This window comes from Gopherus flavomarginatus, chromosome 9, assembly GCF_025201925.1.
Source record: "Gopherus flavomarginatus isolate rGopFla2 chromosome 9, rGopFla2.mat.asm, whole genome shotgun sequence".
NCBI lineage: Eukaryota > Metazoa > Chordata > Testudines > Testudinidae > Gopherus > Gopherus flavomarginatus.
In genome coordinates this window covers 75,084,557-75,099,245 of record NC_066625.1, presented here as the reverse complement: position 1 = coordinate 75,099,245, position 14,689 = coordinate 75,084,557, and the positions used below count along the sequence as shown (strand labels likewise).

General features: G+C 40.0%; 1 protein-coding gene across 3 annotated transcripts in view; it reads right to left on the bottom strand.

Annotated features, from left to right (window-relative positions):
* ADAMTSL3 (ADAMTS like 3) overlaps positions 1 to 14,689 on the bottom strand; it is a 293,413-nt gene that overhangs the window by 79,436 nt on the left and 199,288 nt on the right. For all 3 annotated transcript variants that reach the window (XM_050966620.1, XM_050966618.1, XM_050966619.1), the window contains exons 9-12: positions 11,755 to 11,912; positions 7,874 to 7,985; positions 4,320 to 4,458; positions 2,248 to 2,298 (exon numbers count right to left, since the gene is read on the bottom strand). In XM_050966620.1, coding sequence (XP_050822577.1) covers positions 2,248 to 2,298; positions 4,320 to 4,458; positions 7,874 to 7,985; positions 11,755 to 11,912 — 460 coding nt within the window. The remainder of the gene's footprint in view (positions 1 to 2,247; positions 2,299 to 4,319; positions 4,459 to 7,873; positions 7,986 to 11,754; positions 11,913 to 14,689) is intronic.

Here is a 14,689-nt window from a genome sequence, read left to right as displayed (position 1 = left end):
TTTATAGCATAAAGTTTTATAGTTGTTTTTCTTTATCTCATCAGTTTCAAACACACTCCAGTTCCCATATTCCCATGAGCATTTTCAAGATGGAGTGAGGTCCAGGGCTACTGGAGGGAGGAGGGGAAGTGTCGTGGGCAGGCAGTCAAGGAGACACTTTCCAGAACCCGCAACTGTCAAGGGATCCTCAGCAGTCCAACAAGTCTGAGATATATGGAGGCGTTCCAAAAGCTTTAAAAGAAAATTTTTATCCTGGGAAATTTTTGTTTATTTCAAAGATCTCCATCTGTAGAAATATTTTAGTAGGACATTTACAGCTCCAGCCGCAAGAGAATTCTTTCAAGATCCTGCAGTGTGCATCGTGACTTTCCCACAACGTCCTCATTTGAATGAGAAAATGGTGGTGGGTGAATGCCACAGGATTGCAAAGCAGCCTTGCACATGGCCTTTGTGTTACATGGGAGGTGACGGCTGCTCAAGAAGAGCGAGCCAGCAAAGCTTTGGTGAAGAGCATCTACAGCACTTTGTTTTATGCCTGTTATGTGTAAACTGCCATGCTCAGCACTTGCACAGGTAAAAAGCAGAATTAATGTGGAGTATCTGCAACAACTTTACAGCCAATAAGTGCAGAGTGCATATATGCTAGAATTGCTGCAATATTTAGCTCCTGACTGGGCCAGATTCACCAGAATGTGCAAAGTGGCCAGGTGTTTCCACCACTGCCTCTTTTAGTTCTGTTAGAGAAGGGCAGCTTTCCTCTCCCACTGAAGGCTCGAGTAGCAATACATTGAATCAGCCTGCCTTGTTCTTGCCCCTTCCTTAGTCAATGCCACCAACTTTTGGGTGTGTGCTGGCTGGTCTGAGTGGATGGGGTGGTCATGACTGCTTTAAACCAACAAAACCAACACAGCCCCCAGTGAGCTTTCACATATAGGGATCAGGCCAGTATCTGCTGGCACAGAGAGCCCTTATCTGCAGTTCTTAATGCTTGAAATGAGAGCAGTTGCCCATGACTTCACCCTCCTTATGATCTCCTTTACCATGGACAGTGCTGTACAGATTCTACAGGCACAGTACAGCACAGAAGGGAAACTAAATCTTAATTCCAACTGGTTTCCTGAGCCATTCAGAACACAAAGCATTGATATAAAGAAACTGTGTTGAGGTCAACACAGAGAAATCTGCAGAGTCTGGCAGCAGAAGGAAAAGAGGAAAGGGGAAAAGATACGAGTAGGATAATTGCAAAACTGCAGTACTAAGCCACAGGAGAAAACATCTCCACCTATCTGAAAAAGCCAAAAAAACATCAAAGAGCAGCATATTTTCAGCTGTGTAAATTGTCAAGTCAATGGAGCTATGATAATTTACACAAGCTGATGGAATCCAAGGAGTTCCACTCAGTCAAGTGAGTCTGCAAGTTCACTCTTCTCCCACCACATCTCTGTTTATTCAGAAAAATATATTTTTAATTTTAGTTTTTCACTAAACAATTAGCCAGATCCTCAGACAGTGTAAATCTGCTTACCACCACTGACTACACTGATTTAAACCAGCTGCAGATCTGACCCACTCTTTTAAAATTGAAGTCCCTAACTTCTTTATAAAAAAAAAAATCTAGCACATTGCAGAGAAGCACTAAATTAATTTTCTGACTGTCTCAGGTGAAAAAATGCTCTCAAACCACTTAGGTCATGAAGAAGCACAAAAAATGCCATATCCGCAAAGTATTAAAGCAGTGTGTATATGAACAAACAGCACGTAGGAATAAACAGCAAAAAGAACGGAACAGCAATGTATTTTAACAAGCAAATAATTCATTCCCAGAGTGCCACACTACATGAATAGCTATACTGAATGCATGCATTTTTATTAATCCAACCAAATTATACCTTCATAGAAAAGAATGAATAAATACATGCATTTCAGAGGAAATTTTGACAGACTATTACTTCTACACTAAACAGTTATGCACTTAGCAGGTTTTTACTGCAGTAAAGAGGACCCAATCCTGCAACACTTTACTTAGGAATAGTCCCATTCAAGTCACTCACATGCACAGTGTTTGCAGGATTGAGACCAGGATTTACTCTCTTCTGTATAACTTGGAAGATCAGCTACTACGATAGTATGCAAAGACAGTAGATAGTGTTCCAAGCTATATAGTGATTTGTCTTTGTATCTGAACATTAAATTCCCACGGATATCTCTTCCTAATGCTGACCTGCATGTTACAGTCTCCATACATACCGAGGAAGAGGCTGGAAGTGATCATAGGGCATGATTTCTTTAAATCCATCACTGTCAATAAAATAAATATGGCATCATTATTTCTCATATCCTAGATGTTATTTGCTCTACATGTTATGCACAATCATGTTTAAAAGTGAACAAATCCCACCATGAGATCAGGAAATGTGAGACCAATTACAGGATCTTCCTGTGGAACAAGATGACCCATTATGTACCCATCATTTCTGAAGCTGTTGGCAACACTCGGTCTATAAACTCCTTAATTCATTCCACAAAAATGGAAAAAGCAATTTCTCCTCAAAAGGAAATGAATGACCACTAAACAGTTCTACATAATCCTCCTATGTGCGACTCCTCCCAGGTTGTGCCACTTCCCCGCGATGCACAGTCATTTCTTAACAAAGAAATGGACACCACAGAGAAATCTGTAATGAAGAGATCTGTGGAAGGTGCATGCAGCTGAAATAATGCATAAGGGTTCAATCTGTGGAGGTGCTGAGCACTTCCTCGAAGGTGCTCAGCACCCTCAACTGCTGCTTACTTGAATTACAGAAGTTGCTCAGCACCTAGCAGGAGTAGGCTCCGAGGTTAAGGGAAGGTCTATTCCTCAGGTCTGCAAGGAGAAGTGAAATATGACATTATTTCCCCTCATCCCCTGGTCTGTCTTTGTAGGGTAACTCTGTATAGCAAGAGCTCATAATTTCTACTTTTCTACCTGTCGTGCTCCCGTCACAGCATTGTAATATTCCACAGCTTTTTCAGATAAACGTTATTAAAGTCTTGCCATTCTGTCTATCAACTGGCGTTTTAGAAAAGAGCTTCTAAAGTCTGTGCATCTATACTTAGTAGAGGTCACCATCAATGATTATGTTTAACACAGATTAAAGGAAATGGACAGTTTAGCTGTAGGAAATGAAATCCATTCAGAGTGTTTCCTCCTCTTCTTATATGCAACTCTAGTCCAGCCAGATGGCATATTAATATGAGGTTCTGGGACTTGACACTGTGAAGTATTTTAAGATACTTCAGCACAGCCAGGAAACCTCACCAGACAATCCAAAAGTAAATTAGTTTTAAATACCACTGAGCAATTCAATACAGTTTATGTCTACTGTAGCCTTTATAATTTGGCAATAATATTCAGTGGTATTTGCACCAGAAGTACCTTTATTTAAACTGATTTTTTTCTGACTCTCTTGTAACTTTAAAAAAATCCCCCCAAAACTTTAAATATTATGTGACCAATTGTAGAGTGAAAATGGTGAATAAAATTTTTATACCACACAGACGGACAAACCAGGATAAACCACGTGCAAGAACTTTATGCTGAATGAAGAATGGAGCTACTACCTGCCTTTAATGAGAAATCCTGAATAACATATGACAGCATCGATAAATCCAAAAGCAGACATACAATCCCTCGTGTTCACGTAATCCTACAAAATGTATGCACTGGTGCCATAGGGTATATGTCTACACTGCAATCAGGAGGCACAAGTACAGCCTGTGTAGACCTATCCAAGCTATCTTTGATTAAGGTAGCTTGCTAAAAATAGAGATGTAGCCGCAGTGGCCCAGGCTAGCCATGTGAGTACAATTTCACCCAGGACCGTAGGCACATACTTGGAGTGGCTGGCCCGTACTGTTGTTTGTGGCACAGCAGCCATACGGCTGGTTTAGTGAGCTAGTTCAGCCAAAGCTAGCTAGGTTTAGAGAGCTAGTTCAACCAAAGCTACCTCGAATATTTCTACATGTGCTGTACTGATGGCAGGGTAGACATATCCATAGCGGTCTCCAAGAAATCCACAGCAAAGGTAGGCCACAAACTAAAACAAATGGACTATTGAAACCATCTCTGTACATAGCAAATTGTCGTTCTATTGTGTAAGATTGAGGAAGTGCTACAAGCCTGTCTGTGTTGGTGCCAACTGCCAGACTTTCTTTAATGTCCTGAACAATTAAGATTAAGCAGTCCTAAAGATCAAAGTGTGTCAAAAGTCAAATAAATATGGTTATTTGCTCCTTAGTAACTAAAAATACCATCCCACTTACATATTTGTCATACAAACCTAGAAGGACAGGGATCCATGTTGCATTCCTTTAGTTTAGGCTTTGGTTTCTTATTTTCTGGGTAGTAGTGACAGTAGTGATCAGGAACAACTCGCTTCAAACGAATATCCACACATTCAGCGGAGTTAAGCTGATAACCTAACATGGGAGCAAAAGATGAACATGCTAATGCTTGTGATGGGAGATAAATTCAAACGGCTTTCTTTTCTCAAATACTGAACTGTACATCCAGTTAAATGCAGTGATTTTTGTTGGGGGGGGGGTTTAGTATGGAGATGCTGTACTCAGACATACAAGGCCAGGTCTTCACCTGGTATAAGTCAGCAACTGAAGTCAAGGAAGTTATATTGATTAACATTAACTGAGAGTCTGGCCCTTTGTTCTGGTAGTGTTTTAGGAAGACACTAAAAATAACAAAATTTTAACAGATGCAGTTATACACCTACTGGGACACCTCACCTGTCACTTTCCTGAGGTGCACAATCAGATGGCCGTGTTGTATGTCCACATTTATAAAACCCACACAGAAGGGTTTACTGAGTGCACTACTGAGAAGCATATTAGGTGGTCATGTGTGGTAAGAAACATACTTGAAACAGAAAGCCAGAGGAATTGAAGATAAGGTCCAAAGACCGTGTTGTTAAACTTTAGAAAACCAAGAAATATTTTCAAGAACATTCTTAGTTAAAGAGCCAAGAAAAGAAAACCAGAAGTAACTCCTTGGTGCAAATATCTGCGTAAAAGGACTCGTTAACAAAAAAGATCTGAGTTTAATAAACCACTAAGTTGCTTTCTTGGCTAAGAAAAAAAAGACTTATTCACAGGAATTGTCTTTCACTGAAACAGAGAAGACAAGAAGGATGTTCTGGTATGTGCTAAAAAAAGAAAAGGGAAGAAACCACAAGAATGAAAATCCAAATGGAGTCAATAAACTAATAGCATAACTGTGTCTACTGAAAATGCTAAAGTATCATATATCAATAGCTTCGCTTATGTGTCTCTTGGCTGATCCAAAGTGTCATCATGCATAAGAGTGATAACCATAAAGAAAAACTAAACAGTCCCAGCACCTTAAGTATGCATGTGCCAGTTCTTGTGAGCACCCAGCAGACCCGAAAGAATTACCAGTTGCAAACAAAATTCAGGTTTTTAAAACTTTCCTGTTTATCTGTATTTGATTGTATTCGATGAGCCACTCTCAACCACACCTCTCCTCTCTGCACTCCCAAGCCTCTCCCTCATCCACACAAAGATTACAGAACTGAATATGGAGTGATCCAACTGTGAAATGATATACTGGTGAAGCAGCTGATTCTAATTTTTTGTGGCGTGGAACTTTTTCTATCTGAAATGTCTGAGTCATTTTAGTGCTGGTGAAAGAGCTCAGACAGCATCTGGAGACCAAATCTTCTATGAGATAATAGGTTCAGGCTGGGCAGCAGCAGTGCAAGTTTCCCCAGTAACATACAGTCCTCAACACTGCTTCTATGTGGGGTTCGTGTGTAGCTTAGTCTCCAGGCTCATTTATTTACTGGCCTGTCTCTCAGGACTGCCAACAAGAACACCAGGCTTTGTTGATAAAGATGGTGATTTCCTAATATGGACATCCATCCACAAAGAATTGCACTGAAGCTACCAGCTAATTTCAATGAGAATAAGCAGCCATCAGATGGTAATAATTTTCAAGACAACACTGTCTTAGATTGGATTTGAGCCATCAACCTAGAAAGGAAGGTGTCCATTGAGCTATCCAGTGTTTGCAATGCTCACAATAAAAATTATTATACTGTACACTTCTTCCCCTGTGAGGAACATAAAGGAAAAACACGTAGGCTTGCAATTCTACTTCTTTGACGATACCATCCCACAGGATTACCATTCACATTTCCAATGAGACTCATGTCTCAGAGGGCCAAACATCTTCAGAGATAGAGGAGTTTCCCACCATGACTCTGGCTAGAGGCATGGGACCTAGGAATAGTAATTGTGAGTGTATGTTATTTCCATTTTTATGGTGGGGAAACTGAGGCACAAAGCGATGTTGTGACTGATTTGAGACAGCTGGGAAGAGAATCAGGCGCTTCACTTGTACTTTAAGCACTTGACAAGGCTCTCTTATTTTTTTAAAAATAAACACACATGAGCCATTCTTTGAAAAACAGCATTTTAATGGGTTCTGCAATAGTGGGGTAATTATTTAGACTATTTTGCTTTTTTCAGTCTCCATGAATAATACAGTGTATTCTCTAAGAGAATGAATAAAGGAGCATTATTATCAGACTCCACCTGGAGAACTTCCCTGTGTCAGACGAATCTGCACTGGTGTAAAGCAGGTATAGGTGGTATAATCATTTCTTATGCCAACTGCTTCTCCAACCACCACCTCTGCATAAGGAGAAGACAGGACATCACAAGGGCAGGGCTGAGGCAGGTGGAGGGTATGGTGGAACTGAGCTGCACTTAATCCCCTGGTTATATAAACTCTGGAGTTTAAACCTGCAGTGGAAGTTGGAGTAGGCCCCCTGCTGGTCTGACTTTCACTAAGACCAACCAGCTGGGGTTCAGGTTGCCCTCCAGGGGTCACTGCAGCTACCACTGTCTACCTCATCCACTTGTAATGGCGAATCAGGGACAAAGCAAATAAAATTGTAGTCTAGTGAGTAAGCTCTAAAAGGTGGATCTTAAACACTGTGCCATTTCTTTTGCATCACTCCGTTTCTATCCCCTACTCTTTCCCAGCTTTTTATTGTCTATGACGTTCCTGTCCTTCCAGGTGGCTCCACTAAAAACTCTGATGTTACCTTTGACCCTCAGCATCCTTTCTCCATACACATTTCTCATATTGCTAAATATTAGAAATTTCACCTTCTAAACACTTCACATATCCACAAGTTTCATACCTTTGATACTGCAAAAATACTGCCCATGTGCTTAGGACCTTCCCTCTATTTCTGCAAAGATGAGTATGCTTGTTTGTCAAAAATCCTCTCTTTGGCCACTTCACTTGGTCCAATACCATGCATAAAGTCTACAATTTTTAGCCTCATTGTTCACCTACCTCATCTCTCTTTTCTTCACTCCACTGACTTTCCTATCTATTAGCACTGCTCTAACATTCTCACTCTAACATTTAAATCTATAGCCAGAAATGCTTCCTTCTTCCTTCTCTCTCTTAATCTCTATCTCTCCATTTGATCTCTATGTTCATCATCCTGCGATCTTCATACTGCAATCAATTCTTTCTCACTTCTAGCCCCACGTCACTTGGACTATCCTCTCTTTATTTTTCTGAATCTCTTTCTCATAAGGCAATTCATTAGCTGTACACCCTGACATTCGATAGTATGTAAAACAATAAAATATGACTAATATGTTTTTATTAACTGCATATATTACCCTACTACTCAGTCACTTATTTAGCTGAACAACCACCAACATGCAAAGCAGCATAAACTTATTTAATTGATTTCAAAAACAACACTGTATGAAAATTATAAATCAGCCATTTATAATCCAGAGTTGTAAACACTCCTGAGCCACAGCCATTGCTTACCTCCTCCACATGTTACAGTACACGGGAAGAACTCGGTCTGTCGCCATTGATGACTTATGGGTTGATAGAAAAAGAATTGAACCACGCTGTCTTTTGGGGCAGTATACCTGGTCTAAAGAGATTTCCATTACAACACATTTGTATACTGTATGCCAATATTCATGACATTTCACAACATAACTCATATGTAATCATAATGCAGAGAGCTATATGGCAATAGGCAGAAAACCACACAGAAATCTGGAGCAATACAAACAGAAGTTTCTAATAATAAAACATTTGTATGTTGCCTTTTTCAAATTATTCTCCTGTAATTATGTAACAGTGCTGAGAAGTCCCTCTGGTGATTTTTCTTCCCTTGCTGGCAAAACTCTTGGATGTGCCCTGCTGCTTTATAACACTATAGGCTACATTTTCAAAATTCCGTAGCGAATATGTGGGTCTAGAAGTTGAACTGAGTACAGGGCATACAGATTCATCTGCAGATACAACATGGATCAAAGCGGATGTACACATAATATCTGAGGTGTAAAATATTGTGCATTAGTGTATTTCTACGTCATTCAAAACCAATGGCCTGCATCGAAGTGGAGTTATGACACAGGATCATTTGGCTGTGGTGTTGTAGCCGTATTGGTCCCAGGATATGAGAGAGAGACCTGAAGAAGAGTTCTGTGGTGCTTGAAACGCTGTCTCTTTCATGAACAGAAGTTGGTTCCATAAAAGATACTACCCTGTAAGATCATTTGTCGTTTGCAATGGAAAAAACTATGAGTACCTTCCCTTGGGTACAGGCAAATTATTGATATTTTTGTGCATTTTTAATAGCTGCATATAGTCAGCCTGTGACCTGGGCAGATCAATAACTAATAACCAGGTATGATCAGTACTTGGATGGGCAACTCGAAAGGGTACATCTGTGCTTGATAAAAGACCCATGGCATGGCTGTGGGTGTCCTGCATCAGCTGACTTGGGCTTGTGGGGCTCAGACTGTGGGCTATAAAACTGCACAAGGTGGGAGCCCGCACATCTACACTGCAATTTTTAGCCCACCCTCTGCAAGCTCAAATCAGCTGATCCATGCTATGAGAATTGGTATTGGGGGTTTTATTTCAATGTAAACATATCCTAAGGGAAACCCAGGGTGCTGCCGAAAGTGAGGTTGTTGATTCAGGAGGTGGCAATCTTCTCTTTGATTTAACACTGAACCAATGCGACATCATTTTGCCAAGGAGCATTGTAACACTATCCTTCGGATGAAATGTAAAACAGAGATCCTGGTTGCTTGGGTCATTAATGATCCCATGGTGGTTTTCGCTACAGTAAGATCTGTTAGCCCAAGAGTCTGGCTAAATTTCAGTTTTGCTACTTATAGTCTGCCTATCTAAATTACCTCATCAGCTTTAATTAGACAGAATTTCTCCTTCCCTTTGCCTCCTAAACTCTGTTGTTGTGTTGCTGCGTGCTGTAAAACAGCTTCCATTTTCTACCCTAAAGTAGGTGAAAGGACTTCTATATATAATATGTACTGTACTTTGGTATCTTGGGGATGAAGTGTGGCCTATAAATTTAAGATTTATTTATAAATTAAAACATGACAGGCTCCAGTCATTCACTTTAGCTACTAAATGCTTTTCTAGGCTGCATTAGAAAGATCTGAATGCTGAGTCCTATCTGGGCCCATATGCACACAGGAATAATACCTTCAGAATCTTCACAGAGAGATGAAAGTGTCAAGCTAATAGGAATCAGGCTTTGTCACCAATGCTGAGAGCTAAATTATCTATACCCATGTTAGCAACACTCTTATTTGAAAAGTAGCTTAAAAAAAATCACAATTTCTTTCTGCTGTCAAGGATGGAGGCCAGGAAATTTCAGTGCAGGGACCCTGACTGTAGAACTAGCTTCCCTTGAATGAGCCACCGAAGACAGGGTTTAAAAATCTTCAGAGCCTGGGAGAAGACACACTTTTCAGATTAGACATTTGTTTGATTATGGATGGTTCCTGGGGAAAATCTTATAATGTTTATGTTGGTGGATAGTTTAATGTAAACTGTTTCGTTTTTTTTTTTCAGGAAGTGCATATGCCATTGTGATTAGTGCATAAAAAAATCATAGTAATAACAGTAAAAATAATTGGAAGCCATAAATGAACTGTATTAAAGCTTAGTAATTTTGCTTCCCTCCTGGGAGTGTGTTATGCACATATAACTTTTGGCATCTTCTTCAAATAAAACATTATTTTAAACTCAGAAAGGCATTTCATTCCTTATATATATATTACCCAAAAGGGGAGAGAAAATTTTCAGGAACCAATCAACCAATGGCAACTTATACAGAAATTATTTGAGGGTGTAGTGAAAGAAAACAATTCAGGAATTTATTTTTTTAACAGTGTATCTTAAATTTGGAATGTTTTAATAATTAGGGAGACAAGGTGAGTGAGGTAATATCTTTTATTAACATCACCCACCTTGTCTCTCTAATATCATGAGAAAAACATGGCTACAACACCACTGCATACCATTAATAATTAGGATAATTTACCTTGCAATTAACTCAACCTAGACAAGCATAGAGCTCAAACCACTATAGAAAGGAAATGTTTAGAAATGCTAGTAACTTCCATTTTCAAAATGGGCAATTAAAACCAGAGTCCATGACTAAAAATACAGACTCGTGTTTTTTAGCATACCAAATAAGAATGTACAAATAATGTGTGCCCAAATATGCATGTAAATTTATCGCCATCTTCATATTCCCAATTGAACCAATATTTATAATAAGGCAGGCTTTCGCCCAGTGCACACATGCACATAGAATGTTCTTTACACTTAGTTCCTGTAGGAAAAACCTCACTCCTAAAAATGTAGTTCTTAATCTCCTGATTTGCACCTACCTGAACTTGTAAATCTGATGATCCTGGGACTCTTCAGACACAAAATTCAGTCTCTTAAGAGAATAAGGCTAGGATTGTTTCATATTATTTTGGGGAGGGGAAACTCACCTATCCTGGGGTTTCTTTATTAACTTGAAACTCGTATCAGGATCACTGGAGGTTTTGTTAAAGGTAACAAACCTTTCCAGGGCTGTAACATGGCTTTGAAATGAAATCATGTGAATTTCACCAGTTTCCAGTGAATTTCACTTTGATAATTTGAGTTTATTCAAACTTTTAAATTTAAAACAAAAACTAAGATGTGTGCTCCCTGATACCTCCCTTCTCTTCCCTTCCCTTAGGAGATAAGCAGGTCCTAGAAAGCTAAAAAGATTAGAGCCAACTAGCCTGCCTCTTCCAGTTCATCTCAGTCTTGCCTTTCTGATCTCTTGCCTTTCAATCCTCCTTTTAATACACATGTATCTACTTTTAAGATAGAGCACTAAATTCACCATCAGAGGGAATGCCAGAAAAAGTGTTTACGGCAGCTTATGCCGTTGTAAATAACGGTAGAAATGGACATGGTTCCTATAATGACTGGAAGAAATTGGTTGCATCTTTCCTTGTGTGAAAACTGTGTAAAATCCTTCACAATTCTCAGTGGCTTATTCAAAGCTGATAAGGTTCTGACTCTGTAATCAAATCAGGTTTGTGCACACAGACTGCTGCATTTATGCAGACCTCCACTGAAGTCAATGGAAATGAGTACAGGAGTGTGCCCATGCAGATCTGACTGACATATCAAGGCCATAGTTCAGTGTTATATGCAGTGGTCCATTAGAACATACACATAAAGAACAAGGGAATATATAAATTGCCTTGTAATTATGGCACAGTTTCACACTTAAGTATAACATCTTCACTCTCCTTTACTTTACATTCCAATGTACTTCAGATATACTGGCAGACTCAGCTTTCAGCATGCCTAAACACATATCCTACCTTGATCATGAAATCTGCTCCCAGAGGTCCTTGAATCTTTATAGTTTCTCTATCCGAACTCTTCTGAAATTCAACAGTTGTGTTTTCTATGACAAATATTCCAGGGACATTAAAGCTGTGTTCTCCCTGGTCTCCCTGCAGTGTCTTTGACTCAATAACTAACAAAGAAAACATACAATTTAATTAGGTCAAACAGAGTATATTTTTTATTTTCAAGTAAGTCAGAAAGCAATTTGAACAAATCATGATTTGCAATAAGTAGCAGGGTTTGTGCATAGGAAAACTGCATGAGTAGAGAACACTTCAGCTTTTGTATTGTAGGATGATCTATATATTCATGAAGTAGTTCGCTCAGCATTCTTTGGACACAATAACTATCTGCCTGATCACACCATTCTTTTACATGGTATATAAAGAGAAGTACTGTTAATACCATTTAACCCAAATCAATTGCCTCAATATTATGTATCAAGCAATAGATTCAGTATGACAAACTGCAGGTGTTGATACACACATTTATTTCTTGAAGTTCCCACTATCGGTGGACAACCACCTCAATATCTTTATCCTTCTAAGCATCTGGAAGCCATAACGTCAATCTGAATATTTACTATGTTAACAAAGAGTTAGGCAAGTAGGGATGTCATATTCTTGGAATAGGTGATGATGAAAACCTTTCCATTCCTATTTTGCATTCCTTAGAAACAGAGTAGACTATAATTTCCAAAAGACAGAAAAAACTTAGTATGGGACAACCTCCCACATATCGACTCCCCTATGTTATCCGAAACTGGATGAAGAAGACATTAAGGAAGGAAAATCTCTGAGCACTCCATAACATGGCATGTGCCCAGTGCTGAAAGGCAATATTGAATGTGTGCATTGGAATGAGCGGTTGGTTACAATCTTATTGAAGGGGTGTTTCGGAGTAAGGCATGGTATACGCACAGATTTTGTACTGCATAACTATGTTGGTTATGAGAGTGATTTGTAATGAAATAGTTATACCAGAACAACACCTAGCATCGATGCAGTTATATTAGTTTAAGGTGCCTTATATCAACAAAGTTTATTCCTCTTCCCATACAAGAATAGCTATATCAGGCCTGGTCTACACTACGCGTTTAAACCGATTTTAGCAGCGTTAAACCGATTTAACGCTGCACCCATCCACACAATGAGGCCCCTTATATCGATATAAAGGGCTCTTTAAACCGGTTTCTATACTCCTCCCCGACGAGAGGAGTAGCGCTGAAATCGGTATTACCATATCGGATTAGGGTTAGTGTGGCCGCAAATCAATGGTATTGGCCTCCGGACGGTATCCCACAGTGCACCAATGTGACCACTCTGGACAGCAATCTGAACTCGGAGGCACTGGCCAGGTAGACAGGAAAAGCCCCACGAACTTTTGAATTTCATTTCCTGTTTGGCCAGTGTGGAGAGCTCACCATCACAGGTGACCACGCAGAGCTCATCAGCACAGGTAACAATGCAGTCTCCTGAGAATCGAAAAAGAGCTCCAGCATGGACCGCATGGGAGGTACTAGATCTGATTGCTATATGGGGAGAGGATTCTGTACTAACAGAACTCCGTTCCAAAACACGAAATGAAAAAATATTTGAAAAAATTTCCAAGGCTATGATGGACAAAGGCCACACCAGGGACTCAGTGCAGTGCAGAGTGAAAGTTAAGGAACTCAGACAAGCCTACCAGAAAACCAAAGAAGCAAACGGAAGGTCCGGGGCAGGGCCGAAAACATGCCGCTTCTACGCTGAGCTGCATGCAATTCTAGGGGGTCCGCCACTACTACCCCACCCCTGTCCGTGGATTCCGAGGTGGGGTTGGTAACACTGCTCTACGGCCAAAATGCTTCTGAAATAAATGTAGTCCAACTTTACTACTTCTGGGTCACTGAGAACAAAAATGATGCTTAAAATTGTTGATTGGCTCCAGTTTTCAAGATACGCTATTGGGTCAGTATATACGACCCTTGACTTGGGAATGGCGGAGGATAAATGAGTTATAAAGGGAAGGGATTTCAATTTAAACCAGAAATGACTAAAATACATCTTTGACTGGATCTATGAATAAATCTATGACTGGGTTTGGACAGTACTTGCTTTTTAGGCAAAACAATGAATGATGCAATCTGAAGCTGGTATTGCATCATACATGATATGAATTGCGTCATGTTATTCCTAGAAGTCATGGATAATGCAATCATAACGAAGCTTACATCACTCTGCTGAACAAATTGCCCTATATCAGCTCTAGAAATCATACAGTGTCGTGCTCTCTTATTTGTCAGTGTTTGATTTTGCAAAGGGACACATTTCTGTTTAGCCAAAGTGAGCAGAGATGCCTCGTACTTGTGTGAACAGTGCAGATAACACTGCTATGTTGTGGTGAAGTGACTTTTGCATCACAAAAGTGCAGTATAACCACTATGGTTAAGAAAGCCTATCACCTTTCTTTTGGCTGCAAAACTGGAGATCAGGACAAGAGGTGGGCCCCACACATATTCTGCAACACTTGTGCAACAAATCTTCGTCAGTGGTTGAACAAGAAAAGGAAATCTATGCCTTTTGCAGTGCCAATGATTTGGAGAGAGCCAACAGATCATACCAGCAATTGTTACTTCTGCATGGTGCCTCCAGTTGGGAAAGGTGTGTCAAAGAAGAAAAAGAAACTGTGCATAATCCAAAGATTCCATCAGCTATACGCCCAGTACCCCACGGAGAAGGATTGCTGGTTCCTGATGCACCAGAATCATTCTCACTTGAGCCAGACGAGGAAGAGGAGTAGGATGAAACTTCTGGTCCTGAACCATCAATGTCACAGGACCCACATTTTCTCCCATCCTCCTCCTCTGAACCACACCTCATAACACAAGGTGAACTGAATGACCTTGTCAGGGATTTGGAACTACCC